The sequence below is a fragment of the Oryctolagus cuniculus genome, chromosome 12 (assembly GCF_964237555.1).
Source record: "Oryctolagus cuniculus chromosome 12, mOryCun1.1, whole genome shotgun sequence".
In the NCBI taxonomy this organism is placed as follows: domain Eukaryota; kingdom Metazoa; phylum Chordata; class Mammalia; order Lagomorpha; family Leporidae; genus Oryctolagus; species Oryctolagus cuniculus.
The window spans coordinates 40688003-40702002 of record NC_091443.1 but is presented as its reverse complement, the minus strand read 5'-3'; the positions used below and the strand labels follow the sequence as shown (position 1 = coordinate 40702002).

The following is a 14000-nucleotide window of genomic DNA, read 5'->3' as shown; positions in this document are numbered from 1 at the left end:
TCAACATGTCTAGTTATATGAGGATATTTGTGAAGTGTTGTAGTATAAAGAAGTGAAAACTAAACATTTTTCTATGTAAGTATTATCTTAGCAGAAATGAGAAAACACCAACACAAAAAAATCCCTATATTTTCAACAAAGGTTTGTTTTAGGGGAAATTATAAAGATATGTTCACTACAACAATTCTGCAATGACAATCCACTGAAGGATTAGGCTTTCTAGCACAGATGGTTATTCATGGTAATTTTCTTTCTTTTTTTTTTTTTTTGACAGGCAGAGTGGACAGCGAGAGAGACAGAGACAGAAAGAAAGGTCTTCCTTTGCCATTGGTTCACCCTCCAACTGCCGCCATAGCCGGCACGCTGCAGCCGGTGCACTGCGCTGATCCAATGGCAGGAGCCAGGTGCTTCTCCTGGTCTCCCATGGGGTGCAGGGCCCAAGCACTTGGGCCGTCCTCTACTGCACTCCCAGGCCATAGCAGAGAGCTGGCCTGGAAGAGGGGCAACCGGGACAGAATCCGGTGCCCTGACCAGGACTAGAACCCGGTGTGCCGGCGCCACTAGGTGGAGGATTAGCCTATTGAGCCACGGCGCCGGCTTATTCATGGTAATTTTTAAAGATTTATTTAAAATGCTAACTTTATTTTTCTTAAACACTAAATTTTCTTTTTTAAAAAATTATTTTATTTATTTGAAAGACGGAGTTACAGAAAGAGGTAAAGAGAAAGAGAGGTAAAGAGAAAGAGGTAAAAAGCAATGGCCGGAGCTGAGCCAATCAGAAGCCAGGAGCTAGGAGATCCTTCTGGCTCTACCCCCTCCCCCACAACCCGCTCCGTGGGTTCAGGGGCCCAAGGACTCAGGCCATCCTCCACTATTTTCCCAGGCACATTAGTAGGGAGCTGGATTGGAAGTGGAGCAGCTGGGACTCAAAGTGGCACCCATGTGGATGCCAGCACTGTAGGTTGGGGCTGTAACCCACTATGTAACAGCGCCAGCTCCACACAATAAATTTTCACACATGGGACTACAAATATCAAATCAATTCAGCTGACTCCTTTAAAAATGACAGGTGTTTAGTCCAGCAGTTAAGATGCCATATCAGAGTGCTGCTGATTTTAGCTTCTGCTAATGCAGACCCTAGGAGGAAACAGTAATGGATCAGGTATTGAGTACCTGCCACATACGTGGGAGACCTGGATTGAGTTCCTGGTTTCCAGCTTTGGCTGGAGCCAGCCCAGACCACTGCATGCATTTGGGGAGTAACCAGTTGACAACAGCACTCTCTCTCTCTCAAATGAATAAATAAATATAAAAATAATTTTCAGACCCCATTCATCTTACTGACAGCCAAATTATAATGAGTCAGTAACTTTTGGGGAAAAGGAACAATGACGGCTATAGAAATAACATTAGTGAATTAATTCTTGAAGAGCACACATTAAGAGAAAAGAAAAGATCATCGAAAGCAGACATATGGGGGCCAGTGGTGTGGCATAGTGGGTTAAGCTGCCACCTATAATGCCAGCATCCCTTTATGGGTGCTGGTTTGTGTGACAACCACTCCACTTCCAATCTAGCTTCCTGCTAATTACCTGTGAAAACAGCAGAAAATGGCCAAGTGCTTGGTCCCCTGGAGCTGGAGCTGGGGCTGGAGCTAAGAATCAACTCAGATACCCCATTGTGGGTGTTTTACCTACTAGGCTAAAAACTTCCCAGAATGAAGCTATACTTTTTTTTTTTTTAATTTATTTGAAAGGCACATAGCCAGAGAGAGATTTCATGTACTGGTTCATCCACAAATGTCTGCAATAGCCAGGGCCAGGCCAGGCTAAAACCAGGCATTGAGAACTCAATCTTGGTCTCCCACATAAGGCAGCAGAGGTGTAAATACTTGAGTCATCACCAGCTGCCACCCAGGGTGCACTTTAGCAGGAAGCTAGATTGGAAACAGAGCTGGACTTGAACCCAGGCTCCCTAATACGGGATGCAGGTGTCCCAAACAGTATATTTTTTATTTTTATTTATTTATTTTTTTATTTGACAGGTAGAGTTATAGACAGTGAGAGAGAGAGAGAAAGAAAGGTCTTCCTTCTGTTGATTCACCCCCCAAATGGCTGTTATGGCTGGCGCTACGCCAATCTGAAGCCAGGAGCCAGGTGCTTCTTCCTGGTCTCCCATGCGGGTGCAGGAGCCCAAGCACTTGGGCCATCTTCCACTGCCCTCCCGTGCCACAGCAGAGAGCTGGACTGGAAGAGGAGCAACTGGGACTAGAACCCAGCACTCATATGGGATGCCGGCGCCGCAGGCGGAGGATTAACCAAGTGAGCCATGGTGCCGGCCCCCCAAGCTGTATCTTAACAGCTGCACTGAACACCCAGGAATAAACCTGTTTAAAAAGCTTCACTTATTTGGAAAACAGAGTCAGAGAGAGAGAAGAGAGAAGAGAGATAGAGAAACAGACAGATAAATACAAGCACAACCACCTGCTGGTTCACTCCCCACATGCCCACAACAGCCAGGGCTAGACCAGGCTGAAGCCAGAAGCCAGGAACTCCATCCAGGTTTCCCACTTGGGTAGCAGGGACCCAAGTACTTTGGCCATCATCTGCTGCCTCTGAAGTGCACAAGAATGGAAGCTGGATCAGAAAGACAGACTAGTCAGTACTTGAATTAGGCGATCTGATATGGGACGTAGGCATCTCAATGTCTGCCCCAAATAAACCATTTTTAAATGAAAAAATTGCAGATATATGCTTATCATATTTAAATATCACTTTTGAAAAATATCTTTTATATACAAAAATCTATGCCTAATCCTTTAAGACCAGGTTTAGTTTTGTATCTCAGATTAAAATTTTCAAAAGGCACTTTCATAAGTTAATAACACTCTTTCTGTTTATTACTATAATCTATACTTCTATCTATACATATGTATACACTCATTTGATTTTAGATTAACTCAGTTTAAGGGTTACTATCTTTATCGTGGTCCAACATGGACTACTGTCAGAGATGCTAAGGTTATATACTTACAACTGTAATACCAGACTCTGCATCCCAAATCCTGTATTTATTGAGACAGAACACATTAGATAGTAGCTTGTTTTCTTGCTTATTAGTAGCAACTCAAAAAAATGAGATTACCAAAAGACATTATATAGGACCATGTCATGCTTTACTCACTCACCTAAGTTAATAAAAGTCATTTATTCTGTCAGGCAATGTGCTAGTTTGATGATCTTGTGCAAAGCCAATTAACCTTCCTAAATGTTAGGTTCTTTCATGTTAAACAAGCATAATAACATTCTTCATATAAATAGCACTTGGCCTACTGCCTGGTCATAATCAACTCCCAAATGCTAGTTATTGCTACCTAGAACAACTTACATCACACATAATGAAAACTTGAGCTATAGATTCTTTGAAACAGAACTTGGTCAGACGATTTTTCAAGAGCAAAGAAACTAAGAGAAATAGTTAAGAGTGGTCTCAGATTTCTTATTTGAAACTAATGATACTGTTCACTAAAAATAGGGTAACAAGAAAGGCACAAGACAAGCCAGAGAATGCATTTTAAAGTTTGAGATGCCTAAAGGGGAGTGAATGGAGATGTAGAAATTAAGAAACTCTTAAGAACAAGGATGATTGCTGTATCAGATGAGAGTGCAAGATACCTATGTACTGTGTGATTTTTCTCAAACAGCACTCAGCAGACAAAGGTCCCTCAATGAGCCAATTTTAGTGTTTGGAGTTTCTTAACCATGTATACTATAAAACAATAAGCATTAACATGTTAAAAGTAAAGGATGAATTTTCCCTGGTAAGCAAAACTGGAACGTAAAACTGTACGAGACTTAAATGAAATTGCTCTTAAGCAGCTGATTATGGTTAACCAGGTAAGTTTCAATTCTGAAATTCTAATGTCTGTCGTTGAGCCAGATTGTTTAGATGGGTAGTATACTAGAGTATGATTAGAAAGAAAACAAAGGAGGGAAGGATGAAGGAAAACATCATTTCAACAGAGTATCATTAGTCAATCTTAAACACTAATAACTTAAACATGAATACAAAATCACTTACCCATTTTGAAAAGCACAGTTTTGTGTTTCTGAATCATCACTATCACTGATGATAATAGTTTCTCCATCTACACTGCTCACATGTCCATTAGCAAAACCATTCTGATGTGATGGAGGGAGTACTTCCACAATTCTACACTGTAACCTGCAATAAAATTATATAGTTGAAAAAAAACAAAAATTGGGGCTGGTGCTGTGGCACAGTAGGCTAAGTTTCCGTCTACAGTGCCAGCATTCCCATACGGGTACTGGTTCTTATCCCACTGTTCCTCTTCCAATCCAGCTCTCTGCTAATGGCTTGGGAAAGCAGTAGAAGATGGCCCAAGTACTTGGGCTCCTGCGCCCGAGTGGGAGACCTTGAAGTTCCTGGTTCCTGGCTTTGGATCAGCTCAGCTCCGGCCATTGCAGCCATTTGGGGAGTGAACCAGCGGATGGAATACCTTTCTCTGTTTCTCCCTCTCTGTGTCTGTAGCTCTACCTCTCAAATAAAGAAATAAAATCTTAAAAAAAAATTTTGATATTACAACCACTTCAGAAAAATCTAATTCTTTGAACAATTAAATTTGCTTTGTAAAGACAATAGACAATTTAGTAATCAAAAAGAAAACCTGTTAACATCCAAGTTAAGCAAAGATTAGACAGAATTTAAAGCAAAACTATTTTAAAAATCAATTTATCAATTTATTCTCTAGTTTCCCTTATGATTTCTTCTTTCATATATTGGATGTTTAGGAGTTATGTTGTTGAATTTAAATTGTTGTTCTGCTGTTGAATTTAAATCACTTAATTGTTGTTAAATTTCCACAAAGTTGGGCATCATCTAGTTTTCCTTCTGTTACTGATTTTTAACTTCATTTTGTGTGATTCTGTAATGGTTAATTTTAGGTGTCAACTTGACTGGATTAAGAGATACTCAGATGGAGAGTCAGTGTTGTAGTATAGCAGGTTAAGCCTCTGCTGGCCTGGCCCAGTTCTGTCTATTGGGGCTCTTTGAGGAGTGACCCAGCAGGTGGAAAATCTCTCCCACCCACCCTCCCTTCCTCCCTCTCTCCCATGACAAAGCATTATTTTTGGGTTTTTGAAGGAGACTGTATGAGTCAGTGGATTGAATGGGGGTGGTTCACCCTCAATGTGGGTAGGTGCCATCCAATCAGTTGGAGACCCAAATAGAACAAAAAAGGCAGAAAAAAGGTAAATTTTCTCTCTCTCCTGGAGTTGGGACACCTTGCTTCTGCCCTTGTACTTATTCTCCAGCTTCCTCTTGCCCAACAATTTTATATATATATATATATATATTTAAGATTTGTTATTTATTTAAAAGACAGAGTTTACAGGGAGAGAGGCAGAGATAGAGAATCTTCCAATCACTGGTTCACTGGTCAAATGGCTGAAATGGCCACAACTGGGCCAGTCACAAGCCAGGAGCTAAGAGCTTCTCCTAGATCTCCAACGAGGGCACAAGGGCCCAAGGAGTTGGGCCATCTTCTACTGCCTTCTCAGGCGCATTAGCAGGGAGCTGGATTGGAAGTGGAGCAGCTGGGACTCAAACCGGCACCCAATTGGGATGCCAGCATCTCAGGCAGTAGCTTTACCTGCTATGCCACAAGGTCAGTCCCATATATTCTTACCTAAAGTTAACTGTGTAGAAAACCAATATTGGCATTTTTCATTATACAGATTAGGTCTTACAGTTTCCAAAGTACACGATACTGTAAATTCTAACATTCTCCTGATAATAACCTTTTAGTTTTTAAAATAATTTTTATTTTTTCCACAAAAAATTGTGCATATGTATGTGATGTTTCCAAATATGTCCAATCAGGGTAAACATATCTATCTCAAGGAACATTTCTTTGTGGTGAAAACACTAATTTTTCCTCCTGATTTTTGGATCAAACTTTTTAAATTCTTCCTTTACTTTATGTTGTGATTTCTGAAATCTCAAGAATTTCCTATTCACCACCTCTATAATCCCTATTCTGGATTCCTTTACTTTACTGCATATACTGTTCCTCAATTTAAATTTATTTATTTATTTGGGGGCAGGTGTCATGGTGTAGTGGGTAAACCCACTGCCTATGATGCCAGCATCCCATATCAGCACTAGTTCATGTTCTGGCTGCTCCACATCTGACCCAACTCCCTGTAAATGGCCTGGAAAAAGCAGTGGAAGATGGTCCAGGTGTTTGGGCCCATACATCCATGTGGGAGACCAGGAAGAAGCTCCTGGCTCCTGGCTTCAGCCTGGCCCAGCTTTGGCAGTTGCAAACATCTGAGGAGTGAACCAGCAGATGGAAGATCTCTCCTCTCTTTCTTTCAAATAAATACATAAATCTTAAAGAGAGAGAGAGAGGGAGAGAGGGATATCTTCCATCTGCTGGTTCACTTCCCAAATGGCCTCAAGGGCCAGGCTGAAGCCAGGAGTTTCACCCAGGTCTCCCATTTGGGTACAGAGCCCTAAGGACTTGGATTTCCCAGGAGCATTAGCAGGGAGTGGGACTGGAAGTGGAGCAGCCAGCACTCGAAATGGTACCAAATGGGATGTGGGTGCTGCAGGTGGTGGTTTAACCACTGCTCCACAGCACCAGCCCCATGTTTGTAGACTTTACAGGCTGTGATTTAGGCTTCCTTTACTACAACTAAAATATTCTTTTATTCTATTCCTACTGTGTCATTTTTCAATGCTAGCAAAAAATGTCACCTGCTTTCTCCACATACCCTCTTGTTCCAGTTTCTTAACTTCTTGCCTTGAAACCATGAGTCTATTGTAAATTCAAGATTAGGATATTACTGTTACAGTTTAGATAACCTTTGTTGCTTCTCAAAACAGATTTCCAAAACTTTTTCCTCCTTCCTCAAGTTCCAACCCCAGATCTTTAGTACTAGAAAATGAGAAGAAATTTTGATTGAGGATTTTGCCTTCCTCCTGCTCAATGTGAAATATGCATACTTTTCATTACCATTCATATTTCTATGTCAGGATGATTCTCTTTCATCCCCTATGTTCTCTGCTCACCCTGTCTCATCATGTTTTTCCGGCTGTGGGCCTTCAGTTTTCCTTTCCTAAGATGTAACAGAATTATCATATCACCCAGCAATTCCACTTATAGGTATACATCCAGAAGAAATGAGGACAGGAGCTCAAACAGATTCTTGTACAACAATGGCCACAGTGGCATTATTCACAACAGCCAAAAAGTGCAATCAACCAAAGTGTTCATCCACAGATGAATGGATTAACAAAATGTGGTAAATATATAAGGAAATATTCAGACATAAAATAAATGAATTCTGATATACCCAAGGGTACTTCAAAAAGTTTGTGGAATTAAAAAAAATGTTTATTTTGGTACAAAAAATATTTTGAAATTTTTTCATGCTCCATATTTTGAAAACTCTTTGTATGGTACAATATAGATAAAATTTGAAAACTATGTTCACTGAAATAAGTCACAAAAAGATAAATATTAGTCCACTATTTGAAGTAGCTAGAAGAGGCAAATTCAGGAATATACAAAGTAGGATAGAGGTTACCAGGGGTGGGGGAAAGGTAGAATTGGAAGTTGTTGCTAAATGGGTACAAAGTTTCTGTTGGGATGATGAAAAAGTTTTGGAAATAGTGGTAATGGTTACACAATACTAAAACCACTTAGTGCCACTGAATCATACACTTAAGATGAATACAACAGTAATATTTTTGTTTATTTCAACCACAATGAGAAAAAGTTTGCTTTCTGTTTCTGTAAAGTTGACAAGAGGCTCAATTACCAATCTTCCATTGGTAGTGGAAAAAAAAAGTCTAAAAAACTTCAGGCTGACTTTCACCACTAACAGGTAAAAATAAACCAGCATTTCTAAACGGGAACAACCAGAGGAAGTTACATCAAAATCTATTAAGTAACTGTTTAGTCTCTTGATAAAAGGGCTCTATAATTTAATGACATGAACTGTACAAAAAATAAGAAAGGAATCAACTGGACCCAATTTTGAAAAACTTAGTTTTTTTTTTTTTTTGACAGGTAGAGTTAGACAGTGAAAGAGTGAGAGAGTGAGAGAGTGAGAGAGAGAGAGAGAGAAAGGTCTTCCTTTTCCGTTGGTTCACCCCCCAAGTGGCCGCTATGGCTGGCTCATTACAGCCGGCACACTATGCAGATCTGAAGCCAGGGGCCAGGTGCTTCCTCCTGGTCTCTCATGTGGGTGCAGGGACCCAAGCACTTGGGCCATCCTCCACTGCCCTCTCAGGCCACAGCAGAGAGCTGGACCGGAAGAGGAGCAACTGCGACAGAACCGGCACCCCAACTAGGACTAGAACCCGGGGTGCCGGCGCCGCAAGCGGAGGATTAAAGTGAGCCTCAGCGCTGGCCCAAAAACCTAGTGCTTGTGGTATAGCAGGTTAAGCTGCTGCCTGCAACACCAGCATCTCATATGGATGCCAGTTTGAGTCCTGGCTGCTCCACTTGTAATCCAGCTCCCTGTTAATGTGCCTAGGAAAGCAGCAGAAGATGGTCAAAGTACTGGGCCCCCAACACCCATGTGGGAGACCCAGAAGAAGCTCCTGGCTCCAGCCTGGCCCAGCCCTGGCCACTGCAGCCATTTGGGGAGTCACCCAGTGGATGAAAAGATTCTCTCTCTTTCTCTCTCACCCTGGCTTTCAAATAAATAAAAAATAAATCTTAAAAAAAACGCCTAGATATCACATCCAGGGATCATAATATTACCTAGGCTTTCAGGAGGTGACAAACCAAGCTTTTCAGGGAACCCATGACAAGGTTATTCAAGTTAGAAAACTATGATTACTGAGGTCTTTAATGGCGGAGTCCCAGTGAGTTGTCTTAAGTGGTGATAGTTGTGGTCATAATGCAAATGAGTCCAATCTGGCTCAGGTACAGTTGGTGCAGGGCCTAAAGTGGTCCAACAGTTCATCAGAGGGAACAATCTACATAACAATGTCCACAGAGCTATAGTAATTTAAGGACTAATTTAGCATAACTAATACAAAGAAATTTGATTCCCTGACAGAGGAATTAGGGAGAAGGAAACTAATACAACAGAGAGACATTGCCTAGAATGTAGTAAATATTTATTATATAAACTACAGTAGTAATTATCAATGCTACTATTAACTTTGTACCACACCCAAACCACAGGTGACATTCCCTGCCAATCTAATCAAGGTTAAGCCTCTCACTGGTATTTAAGTAAACTTTAGCTGCTTAAGATATCAAGACAACATCTTCTAATAGATTTCCAAAGGCAACTTAGTCTATATCTTTCCAATCCATTTGCTAGCATTTCTTCACTCTAGGGAATACAAAGATTACTGGGGTATAAAAAAGGGTTACAGAACCATGAATAAGAACTCAGTTCAAGGATCTTGGAGAGTACAGAAACTACCTGTATGCTCCACTACTTGAAGATATATTTCCTTTCCAAAAAAAGGGGAAAAGGCTGACAGTGAAAAGATGGACTTTATTATCAGAGCTCAGGTGTTACCAGATAAGTACACATTTATATTTCCTTCCTCATATCAATAGGCTCTGTAAAAGTTACACATTCTCCCATAGAGTCAGATTTAAAGCACTTGCTGTTGATCACACAACCAAAAATGGAACAGCTAAAAGATTAAATGAATGTCTGACTCTAAAATCCATGTATGTTTTAATTCTCTATTACTAGAGGTGAGGTTCAGCAACAGAAGCTTTATACTGACCCAAAGACATTTCAGAACTTAAGCCTAGGTACTGAGAGGTTCCTCAGAGTGCTAAAAGCATAAACATATTTCAGAGTGAAAGCCAGACTGCAGAATGGTGAGGGTATAGGATTAGTTGGCTGTAAATCTGTAAAAGTGACAAACAGGACATGGAAACAGGTTTTCATGAGAATATTCTGGATTGGTATATACCTCCTTTCACAAAACAGTGTTTTAAAGTCATAATGTCTCAAAATAAAAACATTCTGGGGCCGGCACTGTGGTGGAGTGGGTTAAGCTGCCGCCTGCAGTGCTGGCATCCCATATGGGATGCTGGTTTCAGCCCCAGCTGCTCCACTTCCTATCCAGCTCCCTGCTAGGGCTTGGGAAAGCAGTGGAGGATGGCCCAGGTGCTTGGGCCCCTGCACCCACGTGAGAGACCTGGAGGAATCTCCTGGCTCCTGGCTTCAGATCAGCCCAGCTCCAGCTGTTGCTGCCATCTAGGGAGTGAATCAGCAGATAGAAGAACTCTCTCTCTCTCTCCTTCTGTCTATAACTGTACCTCTCAAATCTTAAAAAAAAAATTCTAGAATGAATATACATACAGAATCTTTACAAGCCATCTTCGGTCAAAAGCGAAGTCAATAGCGAAAGGAAAAACTTTCTGGTAGGCCTGAGGAAACCTTGAGATGGGGACTGTACTCCTCCCATTTGGACTCTAAAACTGCAATATGCTAAATTTCTTGCATAGTTCAGAGCTGCACCCCCCTGTACTACCTGCCTCATGAACCTTTTCTTTTCTTATAATTCAGGTGCAAGAACACTCATAAAAAAAGTTATACATGTATATTACTTCAACATTAAAGGCAGAAAAAGATTCTTATTAATCTGAGGTTCAGAATTAAAAAAAAAATTAAGGAGTTTGGGGCACGCCTCTAGTCTAGCAGTTAAAACACCTGTATGTTCCATCAGAGTGCCTGGGTTCAATTCCCAGTTCCAGCTTCCTGCCAGTGTACACCCCAGAAGGCAGCAATGATGTTATAAGCAAATGGGTTCCTACCACATGTGGGAGACCTGGACTGCATTTTGTTTCAATACAAGCTCAGTATTTCCAAACAATTAAACTGGCCTCAGTGTAAGGATGGATAGGAAGAGGCTTCTTGCCTTTCCTTTATCTTGTGCCATTCTGAAAAATAAAAACAATGGTCACAGCATTGTTGTGATGATGGAGCAGAAAACAAGAAATCTGAATTCCTGACAACTTCCTGGACCTGTCAAAGCAGCCCTACACAACATATTTCTGGGATTTGTTTTACACAAGAGAGAATTTTTTAAATTTTGTTTATGCCATTAAAGGTTTTCTGGGGCACGTGTTGCGGCACAGCAGGTTCAGCCACTTGGGACACTCACATCTGGTATCAGAGCGCCTCAGTTAGGTCTTGGCTACAATCCTGCTTCTGATCCAGATTCCTGCTAACAAGACTGTGAGGGAGAAGATGACGATCCAAGTTCTTGGGTTACTGCCACCCACCTGGGAGACCCAGATGGAGTTCTTGGCTCCTGTCTTCAGCCTGGCTTAGCCCTGGCCATTGCAGGCATTTGAAAGTGAACCAGAAGTTAGAAGATTCATTCATTCTCTCTCTCTTTTCTTTCTTTCTTTCTTTCTTTCTTTCTTTCTTTCTTTCTTTCTTTCTTTCTTTCTCTCTCTCTCTCTCTCTCTCTCTCTCTCTCTTTTTTCTCTCTCTCTCTCTCTCTCTCATGGCTTTTCGAATAAACCAACCAATAAATAATTTTTAAGATGGGGTGCGAGTTATGGTGCAGTTAACTATGATGCCACCTGCAATGCAGCATCCCATACTGGAGCACCGGTTCTAGTCCCAACTGTTCCACTTCCGATCCAGCTCTCTTCCATTGTGCCCAGAAAGGCAGCAGAGGATGACCCAAATACTTGGGCCCCTACTACCCATGTGGGAGACCTAGATGGAGTGCTGGGCTCCTGGCTTCGTCCTGGACCAGTACTGGCCATTGTGGCCATTTGGGGAGTAAATCAGAAGATTTAAGGTCTCTCCTTCCTTCTCTCCCTATTAGTCTACCTTTGAAATAACTAAATGTTTTTTAAAAATAATTTTTAAGAAGTTAAAACTATGTACCAAAGAGGTGAATTTTATTTTATGTAAATTCTATAAATCTTTTTGAAGGAGTTAAAGTAATGTAACTTAATGGCCAGAGAAAATCAGTGGAAGATGGTCCAGATGTTTGGGTTCCTGCCACCCACATGGGAGACCCAATGAAGTTCTTGGTTATAGCTTTGGCCTGGCTCAGCCCTGGAAGTTGCAACCATCTGGGGAGTGATCCAATGGATGGCAGTTCTATCCCTCTCTTACTTACTCAGTCTCTCCCTCATTCTCTGAAACTCTGATTTTCAAATAAATAAATAAATCTTTTAAAAAGTTACTTCATTTTCTAGAAACATGAAAATTCATGAGAATGGCTAACAGAATTAGGTCTACTCCTTAGGTTTCATTTAAGTATAGAGCAGTCCTGCTATACTTATCAAAAGAAAAGCCCAAGAATTACATATAATGCCAAAAATATGCAATATAGAATCGTATTCTACAGTTTGTTTTCATCTCAACTGTAAGTACATAAAAATCTATCTTAAAATCCCTACTTTTTTCCCTGGGAGGCAGCAGATGATTGCCCAAGTACTTAGGTCCCTGCCATACATATGGGAGATAGCAGGCTCTTGACTTCAGCCTGGCCCAACCCCTGTTGTTGTGGGTATTTGGGAACTGAATCAGCAGATGGAAGATTCCCCTTATCCCACTTGCGTAGCTCTGCTTTTAAGTACATATTTTTAGGCCAGCGCCGCGGCTCACTGGGCTAATCCTCCGCCTTGCGGCACCAGCACACCGGGTTCTAGTCCCGGTTGGGGCGCCAGATTCTGTCCCAGTTGCCCCTCTTCCAGGACAGCTCTCTGCTGTGGCCTGGGAGTGCAGTGGAGGATGGCCCAAGTGCTTGGGCCCTGCACCCCATGGGAGACCAGGAGAAGCACCTGGCTCCTGCCATTGGATCAGCGCGGTGCGCCGGCCGCAGCGGCCATTGGAGGGTGAACCAACGGCAAAGGAAGACCTTTCTGTCTCTCTCTCTCACTATCCACTCTGCCTGTCAAAAAAAAAAAAAACACATATTTTTTTAAAATCTCCATTTTCACAGGAAGAAGCTCAGAATACTGGTGTTCTCTTCTTTTTAGGTAAGTCAGATAAAGTTAGATGATTTCATCAGGGTAATAACATAAAAACAGATGAAAGAATTTACAAAGGAATTATTACATACACAACAAAGATAACAAAAGTTACAATTATTACTTCTCTCAAATTATTCTATTTGAAACTTTCTAGCTGGAAAACCTATTTGGAGACACCTTTTGCGTGGCTCAAACAAACTAAAAATTTTATTATCATTATTTTTAAAAAAGATTTATTTATTTGAGAGGTAGAGTTACAGAAAAGGAGAGGGAGAGACAGAGAGAAAGATTTTTCGTCTGTTGGATTACTCCCCAAATGGCCACAACGGCTGGAGCTGCGCCGATCCAAAGCCAGGAGCCAGGTGCTTCTCCCCAGTCTCCCATGTGGGTGCAGAGGCCCAGGTCTTGGGGCCATCTTCTACTGATTTACCAGGCCACAGCAGAGAGCTGGGTTGGAAGAGGAGCAGCCAGGACTAGAACCGGAGCCCATAAGGGATGCAGGTGCTGCAGGCAGAGGATTAACCTACTATACCAAGGTGCCTATTATCATTATTATTAGAGCCAATAAACAACTTTTTGAGAAAAACAAAACCACCATGCTGACTCACTAATGGGAAGGAGATGAAGAAAGATAGAAGCATACCTTTGAAGAAACTAAAATATAAACATCTATCCATTCTAATGGTAAATCACAGCAGTTTATGAATGCAGGACTAAATTATCTGGCATTTCAATATTCTTTATTCAAATTATTTGAATGTTAGTGATTTGCCAAATTAGACTTATCTATATCCTCTTAATGCATTTACTGTATTCAGTCCTGTTACCAGATGTTCATATGTACTTCACTTATCCTTGTTCTTAAACTCTCCACAAATACCATTGTCTTCAAAAGGTTCATGGAAAATGTACATTGTCTTTTAATTCCATTGCTCTGTGTACTCTATGCAGTATTCCCATAGAAAATGCTTGAAAACTAGTAAGT

General features: G+C 41.2%; 1 protein-coding gene across 7 annotated transcripts in view; it reads right to left on the bottom strand.

Annotated features, from left to right (window-relative positions):
* BAZ1A (bromodomain adjacent to zinc finger domain 1A) overlaps positions 1-14000 on the bottom strand; it is a 101998-nt gene that overhangs the window by 58124 nt on the left and 29874 nt on the right. For all 7 annotated transcript variants that reach the window (XR_011380761.1, XR_011380762.1, XM_051822160.2 and 4 more), the window contains one exon: positions 4081-4224. Coding sequence is in view for 5 of the 7 variants with exons in the window: in XM_051822160.2 (XP_051678120.2) it covers positions 4081-4224 (144 nt within the window). In the remaining 2 variants the exon portion in view is untranslated. The remainder of the gene's footprint in view (positions 1-4080; positions 4225-14000) is intronic.